The sequence below is a fragment of the Theropithecus gelada genome, chromosome 16 (genome assembly GCF_003255815.1).
Source record: "Theropithecus gelada isolate Dixy chromosome 16, Tgel_1.0, whole genome shotgun sequence".
Lineage (NCBI taxonomy): Eukaryota > Metazoa > Chordata > Mammalia > Primates > Cercopithecidae > Theropithecus > Theropithecus gelada.
This window is the reverse complement of record NC_037684.1, coordinates 59,483,492-59,497,455: the sequence shown is the minus strand read 5'-3', so window position 1 is coordinate 59,497,455 and position 13,964 is coordinate 59,483,492. Positions and strand designations below refer to the sequence as shown.

At 40.5% G+C, this 13,964-nt stretch overlaps 2 protein-coding genes across 2 annotated transcripts; both read left to right on the top strand.

Annotated features, from left to right (window-relative positions):
- Nucleotides 1–4,159: 4,159 nt before the first annotated feature.
- On the top strand, nucleotides 4,160–5,098 carry LOC112610167 (olfactory receptor 1A1). The gene has a single exon (XM_025363500.1). The coding sequence runs from the start codon at nucleotides 4,160–4,162 to the stop codon at nucleotides 5,096–5,098; it is 939 nt and encodes a 312-aa protein (XP_025219285.1).
- A 6,027-nt stretch (nucleotides 5,099–11,125) lies between these two features.
- LOC112609969 (olfactory receptor 1D5-like) lies at nucleotides 11,126–12,115 on the top strand. The gene is given in 3 exon segments (XM_025363195.1): nucleotides 11,126–11,447; nucleotides 11,450–11,792; nucleotides 11,794–12,115. Coding segments are annotated over 3 exon segments (987 nt in total).
- Nucleotides 12,116–13,964: the final 1,849 nt, after the last annotated feature.

The following is a 13,964-nucleotide window of genomic DNA, read 5'->3' as shown; positions in this document are numbered from 1 at the left end:
GATCTCCTGACCTCGTGATCCACCCGTCTTGGCCTCCCAAAGTGCTGGGATTACAGGCTTGAGCCACCGCGCCCGGCCCACAAATAGGACTTTTAAGAGTCTCAAATTAGTCTCCCTGCTTCGTATGGTTCTGTCATCACATCTGTATCAAGAGGCATAAACACCTTATACCCAGCCCTTAAGAACTAGCTAATGTCTGAATGGAGACCCCAAGGGGCCTCCACAGCATCCTCTATGGCTCATGTTTCTTGTTCTGAGTTTTATTCTTGTTTCTCATACTAAGGTAATTCCTATTTCTTTCTCCTAGGTATGGTTATGTGTTTGGGTTTTTTTGCTTTTACTTTGATATTTTTCTGTAATTTCAATGTATTTTAACAGGAATGGGAACTGTCAACATCAGCTTAGTCTGCCGTGATGCCAAGAGCTCCACCTCTGAACTCACATATCCAGACCATGTAAGCTAACCATGCTTTCTGGCTCTCCAGATTTACTGATTGATTTGAAACCTGAGGTATTATGATTCTGTTTGAATAAGGGGGAGGGCATCTCAAGAGAGAAAATCAAACTTCTTCAGGTGCAGAGATGAGAAAGTACATCACAATTATGAAACGGACTCCTTGCTGGGGTAATACCTGAGGTTCGTTGCCTCACAGCCAAGGAAATCAAGGACGTGGATACACACAGAGTGAGGTTAAGAGCAGAAGTTTAGGCCAGGCGCGGTAGCTCAAGCCTGTAATCCCAGCACTTTGGGTGGCCGAGACGGGCGGATCACGAGGTCAGGAGATCGAGACCATCCTGGCTAACACAGTGAAACCCTGTCTCTACTAAAAAATACAAAAAACTAGCCGGGCGCGGTGGCGGGCGCCTGTAGTCCCAGCTACTCGGGAGGCTGAGGCAGGAGAATGGCGTAAACCCGGGAGGTGGGGCTTGCAATGAGCGGAGATCCGGCCACTGCACTCCAGCCTGGGCAACAGAGTGAGACTCCGTCTCAAAAAAAAAAAAAAAAAGGGGAAGTTTAATAGGTGAAAGAGGACAGCTCTCTGCTAGAGAGAGGGGTCCTGGAGAAATGGGCTGCCGGATCTGCAGTGAAATGCAGGCGGGGGTTTAGATGCCTGGTGAGGAGGCAGAGTTTGATTTACATGGAGCAGGAAAGATTGGCTGGACCAGGTGTGCCATTTGCATAAGGTGTGAAAAACTGGTTAGGACTAGATGTGCCATTTGCATAGAGCACAAATTTCTGGTAGCCCCCACCCTAATCTTTAATTTTGCAGGTAGGTTCTCTGTCTGGCCTGCACCATGTTGCCCATTCCCTTGTTGTACATGTGACAACAAATAAAGGAAGATGGAGCCTCCATGTTGCATATATCTGGCCCCCAGGTAGCCCTTTCCTATTGGCACAGCTGCTAGCCTTCCCCTGTGTAGGCTTCCAGCTTGCTTTTCTTTGTCTGTAGCTCGATTTCTCAGGCTGCTCTTTGTTAGAAAAAAATAATTTATTGGGCTGCTTTTTGTTGAAAGGGAAGCTCTGCCAAAGACTCTTTTACTTTCACTATCTGCCTAAATAATTTCTTTCTACCTCCTGTATCAATTAGAAATGACAATGATGATTAGGCCTCCATCCCTCATACCTAACATATTATTCAAACATGTACTACAACAAGAGATGCTGAGAAGTGAAGATTGAATTAATTATAGATTTAATACATTTTTGAGTCAAGGTCTCTTTAGAAAAATTAGTAGATGCCATATGATATCCTGGACAACTATCACAAGTTGATCACAAAATGTAAAATGGCTTAAACAAAGCAAAGGTTTATTTCTGTCCTACATAACGGTTACAATAAATGTTTTCGTTTGGGAGAGATTCTCCTGAATGGAGAGTACCAGGGATACAGGTTCATTCCACCATGTGTCTCCATCATCCCATTCAGCCTCCTCTCTATTTGCATCCAATGGGCACAAGGGTAAGAAGGTGTGGAGGAGCCCAGAACTGGGACACATGTGTGGAATGGCTAGAACTCAGTCACAGGCGCACACCTTATGTGTGCAAGGGAGTCTGGGAAATGTAGTCTAATTGCATGTCTAGGAAGAAGAGAACAACAGGGACTTGACTAAGCAGCTGATTGTTGCCGCTGTAATTTAAGTCTTAGGGTACAAGATGGATCAAAGAGGAGGAAACCTGGAGTCAAGCAGTTGAGTTAGCGTTGCAATACTTCAGATAGAAAACAATGATGGAGCTGAAGCACTGGGACATTTAGTAGAAAGGCTGAGTTATGTAATAATTATTTTAAATGAAGAATCAACAAGAGTAAATGTAGTGGTGAAAGATAAACTGAGTCATTAAGCTTGTGAGCATCCCACATATGGGGAGTGCAAGAAATACACCTGGATTTGACTCAAAAAATATTAAGAGAAAACTTAGTGATACATACAATAGAAAATATTCAGCCGGGCACAGTGGCTCACGCTTGTAATTCCAGCACTTTGGGAGGCGGAGGCAGGCAGATCACCTGAGGTCAGGAGTTCGAGACCAGCCTGGCCAAAGTGATGAAACCCTATCTCAGCCGGGCGCGGTGGCTCAAGCCTGTAATCCCAGCACTTTGGGAGGCCGAGATGGGCGGATCACAAGGTCAGGAGATCGAGACCATCCTGGCTAACCCGGTGAAACCCCGTCTCTACTAAAAAATACAAAAAACTAGCCGGGTGAGGTGGCGGGCGCCTGTAGTCCCAGCTACTCTGGAGGCTGAGGCAGGAGAATGGCGTGAACCCGGGAGGCGGAGCTTGCAGTGAGCTGAGATCCGGCCACTGCACTCCAGCCTGGGCGACAGAGCGAGACTCCGTCTCAAAAAAATAAATAAATAAATAAAAAGAAACCCTATCTCTACTAAAAATACAAAAAAAAAAAAAAAAAAAAAACCTAGCCGGGGATAGTGGCACATGCCTGTAATACCAGCCACTCAGGAGGCTGAAGCAGGAGAATCACTTGAACCTGGGGGGCGGAGGTTGCAGTGAGCCGAGATCACACCACTGCACTCTAGCCTGGGCAACAGAGTGAGACTCCATCTCAAAAAAAAAAAATCCATAATAATCTATCTGAAGGAGGTAAAAATAAAACAAGATATGGTTTTCCTTCCCCTAAAATCTTGCCCTCATCTTAGGTTAGATGTGCAGTGTGTACAGTTTGGTCATGTTGTCAGGATGAGTGAAGTGGAAATACAGAGGGAAAAGTTCACACCTATAGATGTAGACCTGACAGTTTACTATGCAGTGGTTGAAGCAACTAAGGAGTTGCTTGAGTCACCCAAAGAAATAACTAAGAACAGGAAGAGAAGACTGAGAAGAAAGGCATTGTGATTGTATATATTTGAGGGCTTGCCAAAGAGAAAAATACAAACAAACTGTTTTTCCCTTTCTTTCTTTTAAAGGAAATGGTGAAAATTTACTTTGAAAATGAGAAACCTGGGGAGAAAATTCTCCAGACTGTTTTAGTAGGATCTAAATGCAGTAGTCCCTGTGATTTACCATCTTCCAATGCAGTGTAGATACCTGCTACCTCCTGGGTTCTGGGATCCCTCTGAGTTATTTCAACGGAAAAATTCCTAATTTTTGGGCTGGCCCTTCCACCAGCAAACCCTTTGCACTGGAGTATTTTGTCAAAGACTTCAAAATGTTGTCTTTTCCTTATCATGTGTAATAAAATTAGTGTGTGATTTTGGCTTCTCCATTAAGTTGTAAGGTCCATTGAGAACATAGACGATGCCTTGAATAAACTGTTAGATGAATAAACTGTATGTGTCACATATTTATGACTTCTCCATGAGGTCTAACAAAGTGACTAGACCATGGGACATGACACTTAATTATTTGTTGTATGATTAATTTCTAGGCGTTTAGTGGTGATGCTTGGAACAGGAAGGATGGGCACTTCTGATTCACAGATTGCTCACTTTTTAGACATGACTGCCAAGGGGTGAATGACTATTAGTTCTATTGACCAACAGGGATGTTTCCCCAAAATATTGGATATCTCTATAATTTAATAAACTCAGAGGTATAGACAGCTGCATCACTTAAGTCAAGAGTGATGGAGAAGGATTATCACTACACACAGTAACTATGCTAATATAATAATATTCCTCTCCCCTTTCATGTTGAAGAAGCCATGAGGGAAAATAACCAGTCCTCTACACTTGAATTCATCCTCCTGGGAGTTACTGGTCAGCAGGAACAGGAAGATTTCTTCTATATCCTCTTCCTGTTCATTTACCCCATCACATTGATTGGAAACCTGCTCATCATCCTAGCCATTTGCTCTGATGTTCGCCTTCACAACCCCATGTATTTTTTCCTTTCCAACCTCTCCTTGGTTGACATCTTCTTCTCATCTGTAACCATCCCTAAGATGCTGGCCAACCACCTCTTGGGCAGCAAATCCATCTCTTTTGAGGGATGCCTAACGCAGATGTATTTCATGATAGCCTTGGGTAACACAGACAGCTATATTTTGGCTGCAATGGCATATGATCGAGCTGTGGCCATCAGCCGCCCACTTCACTACACAACAATTATGAGTCCACGGTCTTGTGTCCTGCTAGTTGTTGGGTCTTGGGCGATTGGAAACGCCAATGGCCTCCCCCACACTCTGCTCACAGCTAGTCTGTCCTTCTGTGGCAACCAGGAAGTGGCCAACTTCTACTGTGACATTACCCCCTTGCTGAAGGTGTCCTGTTCTGACATCCGCTTTAATGTGAAGATGATGTACCTAGGGGTCGGCGTTTTCTCTGTGCCATTGCTATGCATCATTGTCTCCTATGTTCGAGTCTTCTCCACAGTCTTCCAGGTTCCTTCCACCAAGGGCGTGCTCAAGGCCTTCTCCACCTGTGGTTCTCACCTCACGGTTGTCTCTTTGTATTATGGTACAGTCATGGGCATGTACTTCCGCCCTTTGACCAATTATAGCCTAAAAGATGCAGTGATCACTGTAATGTACATGGCAGTGACCCCAATGTTAAATCCTTTCATCTACAGTCTGAGAAATCGGGACATGAAGGCGGCCCTGCGGAAACTCTTCAACAAGAGAATCTCCTCGCAACCAATGTGAGGGCCTACACTGGATAGTGTAGTCATCAATAAGGGTATATTGGAAATCCAGTTCTGACGTCATCCTCCTACAAGAGGCCATCTCTGATCTTTCCAGCCTGAAATTCCTTTTCTCAGAACTCTTATAACATTTTAATGAGTTAATAATAAGTGATTATTGAAATTACCACTTTCAACTCATTGCTGCTCTTTTTGGCAGAGCGGCAGCACAGGGATACCGGGCATATGTCCTGATGAGTGGAGTCAAGTTGGGAAGATCTGAGCCTCAGCTTTCACATCTACATGTCAGGAATAATAAGTGCCCTACATGGGTCACATGGTGTGTTGATTACAGTAACTCATGCTTTCAAGCTTATAAATCACTATTCGTGTGTCCATTTTTATTTGACTATTAAGTTTAATCCCCTTATTAGGCTTGCAAGTCTCTGAGGGCAGGAGTTGTCTTTACACATCACTGTACCTTCGCAATCTTGGTCAGATAAAGTGCATCCAATGAATACTGGTGGAAGTGGAATGAATAAGATATTAATCTCTGAAATGTAATATTATAATTAGAGATAATCGAACCAGACATTATTTTCTCATCTTTAAAACCTTTCAAGAAAACTCCCATTCACAATTGCTACAAAGAGAATAAAATACCTAGGAATACAGCTTACAAGGGACGTGAAGTAACTCTTCAAGGAAAACTAAAAACCACTGCTCAAGGAAATAAGAGATGACACAAATGGAAAAACATTCCATCCTCATTTATATGAAGAATCAATATCATGAAAATGGCCATTCTGCCCAAAGTAATTTATAGACTCAATGCTATTCCCATCAAACTACCATTGACATTCTTCACAGAATTAGAAAACACTTCTCTTCTCAGCACCACATCTCACTTATTCCAAAATTGACCACACAGTTGGAAGTAAAGCACTCCTCAGCAAATGTAAAAGAACAGAAATTTTAACAAACTGTCTCTCAGACCACAGTGCCATCAAACTAGAACTCAGGACTAAGAAACTCAATCAAAACTACTCAACTACATGGAAACTGAACAACCTGCTCCTGAATGACTACTTGGTACATAACGAAATGAAGGCACAAATAAAGATGTTCTTTAAAACCAATGAGAACAAAGATACAACATACCAGAATCTCTGGGACACATTTAAAGCGGTGTGTAGAGGGAAATTTATAGCACTAAATGCCCACAAGAGAAAGCAGGAAAGATCTAAAATTGACACCCTAACATCACAATTAAAAGAACTAGAGAAGCAAGAGCAAACACATTCAAAAGTTAGCAGAAGGCAAGAAATAACTAAGATCAGAGCAGAACTGAAGGAGATAGATACACAAAAAAACCCTCCAAAAAAATCAATGAATCCAGGAGCTGGTTTTTTGAAAAGATCAACAAAATTGATAGGCCACTAGCAAGACTAATAAAGAAGAAAAGAGAGAAGAATCAAATAGACACAATAAAAAATGATAAAGGGGATATCACCACTGACCCCACAGAAATACAAACTACCATCAGAGAATACTATAAACACCTCTACGCAAATAAACTAGAAAACCTAGAAGAAATGGATAATTTCCTGGACACTTACACTCTCTCAAGTCTAAACCAGGAAGAAGTTGAATCCCTGAACAGACCAATAGCAGGCTCTGAAATTGAGGCAAGAATTAATAGCCTACCAACCAAAAAGAGTCCAGGACCAGATGGATTCACAGCCGAATTCTACCAGAGGTACAAGGAGTTGGTACCATTCCTTCTGAAACTATTCCAATCAATAGAAAAAGAGGGAATCCTCCCTAACTCATTTTACAAGGCCAACATCATCCTGATACCAAAGCCTGGCAGAGATACAACAAAAACAGAGAATTTTAGACCAATATCCTTGATGAACATCGATGCAAAAATCCTCAATAAAATACTGGCAAACCAAATCCAGCAGCACATCAAAAAGCTTATCCACCATGATCAAGTGGGCTTCATCTCTGGGATGCAAGGCTGGCTCAACATACACAAATCAATGAATGTAATCCAGCATATAAAAAGAACCAAAGACAAAAACCACATGATTATCTCAATAGCTGCAGAAAAGGCCTTTGACAAAATTCAACAGCCCTTCATGCTAAAAACTCTTAATAAATTCGGTATTGATGGAATGTATCTCAAAATAATAAGAGCTATTTATGACAAACCCACAGCCGATATCATCCTGAATGGGCAAAAACTGGAAGCATTCCCTTTGAAAACTGGCACAAGACAGGGATGCCCTCTCTCACCGCTCCTATTCAACACAGTGTTGGAAGTTCTGGCTAGGGCAATCAGGCAAGAGAAAGAAATAAAGGTATTCAGTTAGGAAAAGAAGAAGTCAAATTGTCCCTGTTGCAGATGACATGATTGTGTATTTAGAAAACCCCATTGTCTCAGCCCAAAATCTCCTTAAGCTGATAAGCAACTTCAGCAAAGTCTCAGGATACAAAATCAATGTGCAAAAATCACAAGCATTCTAATACACCAGTAACAGACAAACAGAGAGCCAAATCATGAATGAACTCCCATTCACAATAGCTTCAAAGAGAATAAAATACCTAGGTATCCAACTTATAAGGGATGTAAAGGACCTCTTCAAGGAGAACTACAAACCACTGCTCAGTGAAATAAAAGAGGACACAAACAAATGGAAGAACATACCATGCTCATGGATAGGAAGAATCAATGTTGTGAAAATGGCCATACTGCCCAAGGTAATTTCTAGATTCAATGCCATCCCCATTAAGCTACCAATGACTTTCTTCACAGAATTGGAAAAAACTGCTTTAAAGTTCATATGGAACCAAAAAAGACCCCGCATTGCCAAGACAATCCTAAGCCAAAAAAACAAAGCTGGAGGCATCACACTACCTGACTTCAAACTATACTACAAGGCTACAGTAACCAAAACAGCATGGTACTGGTACCAAAACAGATATCGACCAATGGAACAGAACATTGGTCTCTCAGAAATAATACCACAAATCTACAGCTCAGAAATAATACCACAAATCTACAGCCATCTGATCTTTGACAAACCTGATATAAACAAGAAATGGGGAAAGGATTCCCTATTTAATAAATGGTGCTAGGAAAATTGGCTAGCCATAAGTAGAAGGCTGAAACTGGATCCTTTCCTTACTCCTTATACGAAAATTAATTCAAGATGGATTACAGACTTAAATGTTAGACCTAAAACCATAAAAACCCTAGAAGAAAACCTAGGTAATACCATTCAGGACATAGGCATGGGCAAGGACTTCATGTCTAAAATACCAAAAGCAATGGCAACAAAAGCCAAAATTGACCAATGGGATCTAATTAAACTAAAGAGCTTCTGCATAGCAAAATAAACTACCATCAGAGTGAACAGGAAACATACAGAATGGCAGAAAATTTTTGCGATCTACTCATCTGACAAAGGGCTAATATCTAGAACCTATAAAGAACCCAATCAAATTTACAAGAAAAAAAACAAACAACCCCATCAAAAAGTAGGCAAAGGATATGAACAGACACTTCTCAAAAGAAGACATTCATACAACCAACAGACACATGAAAAGATCACTCACCATCAGAGAAATGCAAATCAAAACCATAATGAGATACTATCTCATACCAGTTAGAATGGCAATCATTAAAAAGTCAGGAAACAACAGGTGCTGGAGAGGATATGGAGAAATAGGAACACTTTTACACTGTTGGTGGGACTGTAAACTAGTTCAACCATTGTGGAAAACAGTGTGGTGATTCCTCAAGGATCTAGAACTAGAAATACCATTTGACCCAGCCATCCCATTACTGGGGATATACCTAAAGGATTATAAGTCATGCTGCTATAAAGACACATGCACACATATGTTTATTGCGGCACTGTTCACAATAGCAAAGACTTGGAATCAACCCAAATGTCCATCAGTGACAGACTGGATTAAGAAAATGTGGCACACATACACCATGGAATACTATGCTGCCATAAAAAAGGATGAGTTCGTGTCCTTTGTAGGGACATGGATGCAGCTGGAAACCATCATTCTCAGCAAACTATCGCAAGAACAGAAAACCAAATACTGCATGTTCTCACTCATAGGTGGGAACTGAACAATGAGATCACTTGGACATGGGAAGGGGAACATCACACACTGGGTCCTATTGTGGGGAGAGGGGAGGGGGGAGGGATAGCATTAGGAGATATACCTAATGTAAATGATGAGTTAATGGGTGCAGCACACCAACATGGCACATGTATACATATGTAACAAACCTGCACGTTGTGCACATGTGCCCTAGAACTTAAAGTATAAAAATAATAAAAAAGAAAAAAAGAATAAAGAGTTTGAGAACCGATGGGTTATAAGGAATACAAGAATAGCTGGAAGGAAAAAAAAAAAACACACACACACACACACAAAAAAAAAAAAAAAAAAACAAAGAATTCGGGTGAGAGAAGATGAGAGTATGAATTCCTAAATTGGCAGTTTAATGTGATAAGTTAAATTTACTATCTCAGAGAAAAAAAGCTTTTCTTATTTGGGGGAAAAGGATGGAATCTTGGATGAGGGCTTTCTAACTTAACAGACTGTATGAAAGCTAATGCCTTTAGTTATATGTGAGATTAGGTCTAAACAATTTCATAACATTATGAATGACGCTGGTGAATTAAGAGTAATCACAGCAAGAACAATAAACAGAGATGGTTTTCTGAAGGGCAAATAAAATTATTTAGGAAAAGACTTTTGATGACCTGTATGTCAATAAAGTTAACTGAAAGGTACTTCCTAAGGGACTATATGGTTGAATAAGTCTCATTCCATTTTTGAAAGACCAGTGCAAATGGTAAGCTGACATGAGTAACTCTTTTTAAGGCAAGTTCCTGAATTATTACTCAGATTAGTGCCCATTAATGTACATTTTAATACATAATAGTAAGTGATACCCCATAACAATAATTCTGAACCATCAAGAAGAGGACAAATTTTGCTCAGCATTTAAGAAGTCAGCCAAGTACATGGATATTTTAGAAATACAGCATAGCAAAAGTATCAAAGTAGAAGATCTGGCACGTAAGGCTTTACCTCCGCTATCTGACTACCATTCCAAAAAGATTAACTTGTTACAGGTTCTACAGTGAAAATGTTCCAATTTAATTCTAAGAGGGTCTTTGCTCCTGGGGAAGTGATATTAGGAAGAGCCACAGACACAGTGCCAAGGAATGGAAGGTAAAAACGTGGTAGAAGAATTTTATCTCCCTGACAATGACAAGTTTTTTCTTCAGCTCAGTTATTCCTTGTGGTCATCAGGACATAAATGCTTTTGGGGTTGGGTAGGGGAATATATTCCTTTGAAAGGCTATCTTGTTAAATCTGAAATTAATGTCATGCATTTGTTAAGTCTTTTAATTACCACTTGTTTATTAAAAAGAACTTCCTAAAGGAAAAAAAAAAAAAAAGAGTTCCCACAGGACGGTCTTTAGCGCTGCACTACATGGCTTATGGGGACCATGAAAGCTGAGGGTCTGTTCATTTTGTGGTGGGTCATTTCACTGACTAATCACAAACATCTTTTTTGTTCTAATGATGTTTCCACTGATTTTCTTAGATTTCCCAGAGAGATCATTATATCAGCAAGTAATAATAATTCTTCTTTCTTCTTTCCAATATTTTATTTCTCCACTTCCTCCAATTGGATAATAATCATTTCTTGTAATACGTATACCTGTATTAAATACCACTTAAAACCCTATATAAAATCATAACACTAAACTTTAAACACTTCAAGACTACTGGAAGATGGTAGGATTAAAAATAAGGCTTAGACATTGTTTTTATAATATTCAGCATGTAAGGGTAGAAGTTGCTGGAATAATTAAGTTGCATAACTTCCAAATTCTGTTTTTGTGCCTATAATGACCTGTTGCTTTTATTTTTAAAATTTAGTCCAAGATATTTTAATGCTAAGAAAAGAGTTGATTTTGCTTATCTTCGTGTCCTTATTCAAATGAGGGCACTTAATAAACATTTGTTGGTGTTAATGTTGCAGAAGGTTGGGGGTATGGATGGAGATAACCAGAGTGAGAACTCACAGTTCCTACTCCTGGGGATGTCAGAGAGTCCTGAGCAGCAGCGGATCCTGTTTTGGATGTTCCTGTCCATGTACCTGGTCACGGTGGTGGGAAATGTGCTCATCATCCTGGCCATCAGCTCTGATTCCCGCCTGCACACCCCCATGTACTTCTTCCTGGCCAACCTCTCCTTCACTGACCTTTTCTTTGTCACCAACACAATCCCCAAGATGCTGGTGAACCTCCAGTCCCAGAACAAAGCATCTCCTATGCAGGGTGTCTGACGCAGCTCTACTTCCTGGTCTCCTTGGTGGCCCTGGACAACCTCATCCTGGCCGTGATGGCGTATGACCGCTATGTGGCCATCTGCTGCCCCCTCCACTATGTCACAGCCATGAATCCTGGACTCTGTATCTTGCTACTCTGCTTGTGTTGGGGGCTGTCTGTTCTCTATGGCCTCCTCCTCACTCTCCTCCTGACCAGGGTGACCTTCTGTGGGACTCAAGAGATCCACCACCTCTTCTGTGAGATGTACGTCCTGCTGCAGCTGGCATGTTCCAACACCCACATCATTCACACAGTGCTGGTTGCTACTGGCTGCTTTCTTCCTCACCCCCTTAGGGTTCACAACCACATCCTATATACGTATTGTCAGAACCATCCTTCAGATACCCTCAGCCTCTAAGAAACACAAAACCTTCTCTACCTGTGCCTCACATTTGGGTGTGGTCTCCCTCTTTTATGGGACACTTGCTATGGTATACCTGCAGCCCCTCCACACCTACTCCATGAAGGACTCAGTAGCCACAGTGATGTATGCTGTGGTGACGCCTATGATGAACCCTTTCATCTACAGCCTGAGGAACAAAGACATGCATGGGGCTCTGGGAAGACTCCTAGGGAGACCCTTTCAGAGGCTTAAATGAAGGTAATTTTGGAAAGGGGATCGAAGTGGAGACCGGAAATCTCCTTCACCCACGTAAGGCATTATGCTGTGGGATATGCAACAGTCATTAGGGTACAGCTGCAGCTCAGAATGAGCATATCTGCCTGTGGTGAAGAAAAGACATAATGTGTATCCCAGTGCCTCCAAGACCTCACCAGCCTTGGCAATAAATAATGTCATGCTAACACTACTACCAGGATTTTACAGAGTCAAATATTTAAACCCGCTTGATTATAGGCCCACAGTTCTAGGCTTATCTATATATACCCAGTTATAGCCTCAGGCAGTCTCTCATGTTCTCTAGCACCCATTCACTTATGACCCAGAGGTCTGGCTTCTCTAAGGAGCCTGCTACCCTCAAGCTCTTTGGAGAAGACACTTTGCACTACCCCTATCACAGATGCCCTGGGTGAGGCTTCCCCTTTCTTGATGCTCTAACAGGTACAACATGTGCCACTTCAACGTTGACATACAGTCACTCTGGACACACCCCATATAGTTCATGCGGAAATGCCAACAAAATTCCTCTTGTGCTCCGGGTTGATTTTATCTTTTGGGCCTCAAGCAATACTCTCTTGCCTTTTCCCTGCATTCCTTTTCTCTGTAGGAAGTCAGACCTTGCCCTTGGAAAGACCATCCTAGCTTTTATTTCTGTAGTTCCTCACCTTCCTTCTCTCCTTCATGCAAGAATTCCATCCACCCCTCAAAACAAAACTCTCAAATATCAGCGCATATTCAAAAATAGCAGTCATAGAAGGGCCAGTACAAGGGGAGGATTCTGGAACAAATGAACAATTTAGTTATCCCGGAGAACATAGAGAAAAGGAGATATTTTAATAAATAAATTGAGAATAGCACTCAATAAAATACAAAACAAAAATATAATAAAGAGAATTTTAAAAGTCAAAGATTGGTTCTTTTTTAAAAAAATGAAGTGAATAAACCTCTGGGATACTGATTAAGGAAAGAAAAGACACAAGTAAACACTACAGTGGGAAGAATGGGGGTAAAAACTAAAGATAACATCAAGATTAGGATGATGAAGAGACAATATCAACATCTACATGCCAACAATTTTAAACATTTTGACAAAATAAATATATCCTTGAAAAAATGTGACTTGTCAAAGCTGACTCAAGAAGAAATGGAAAAATTAAATAGTCCTATAACTAGAATTTAAGCAATCATTTTAAATATTCATATATATGAATATGTACATATATCACAAATACAAATCCATTGATAAGCAAATTTTAGCAAGTTATGGATCATCCAGTTTAAAAACAAAAAATCTCTGCAAAGAATAGAAAAAGAAATGAAACTTCCCAAATAGTTTTATGTCATAATTATCACCTGATACCAAAGCAGAAAAAGAGTACAAGAAAGAAAAGTGCAGGAGCTAATTTCACTTAATATATACAGGTATCCCAAAGAAAATCCTAGTAAATTGAATCCAACAGAAAATTTAAAACTAATAATACTGCATAAGGACCCACTAGGATATATTAAAGGTATGTAAAGATAATTTGATACTTTTAAATCCATGTTATTATATTGACAAATTAAAAGAAAAAAATCAACATGTCAATAGATGCAGAGAAAGATAAAATTCTAAACAAATGTTGTCCTTGATAAAGCAGTAAAATTATTTTATTAAATCATACCTTTTAGTGTATGTTCTTTTAATATTTTGTATAACAAAATGGCAAGTCCACATAGAGCATCTCTGCATCTCAAAGTACAATGGTTGTCTTGTGAGGAAGTACCTGAGTGATTGATTGAATTTGGGCGCAACCAGCCACTTCATGGAACATTATTTGTATTTGTTA

Bases quoted from the DNA above. Each gene is read 5' to 3' on its own strand.
- LOC112610167 (XM_025363500.1), top strand. From the start codon at position 4,160: ATGAGGGAAAATAACCAGTCCTCTACACTTGAATTCATCCTCCTGGGA.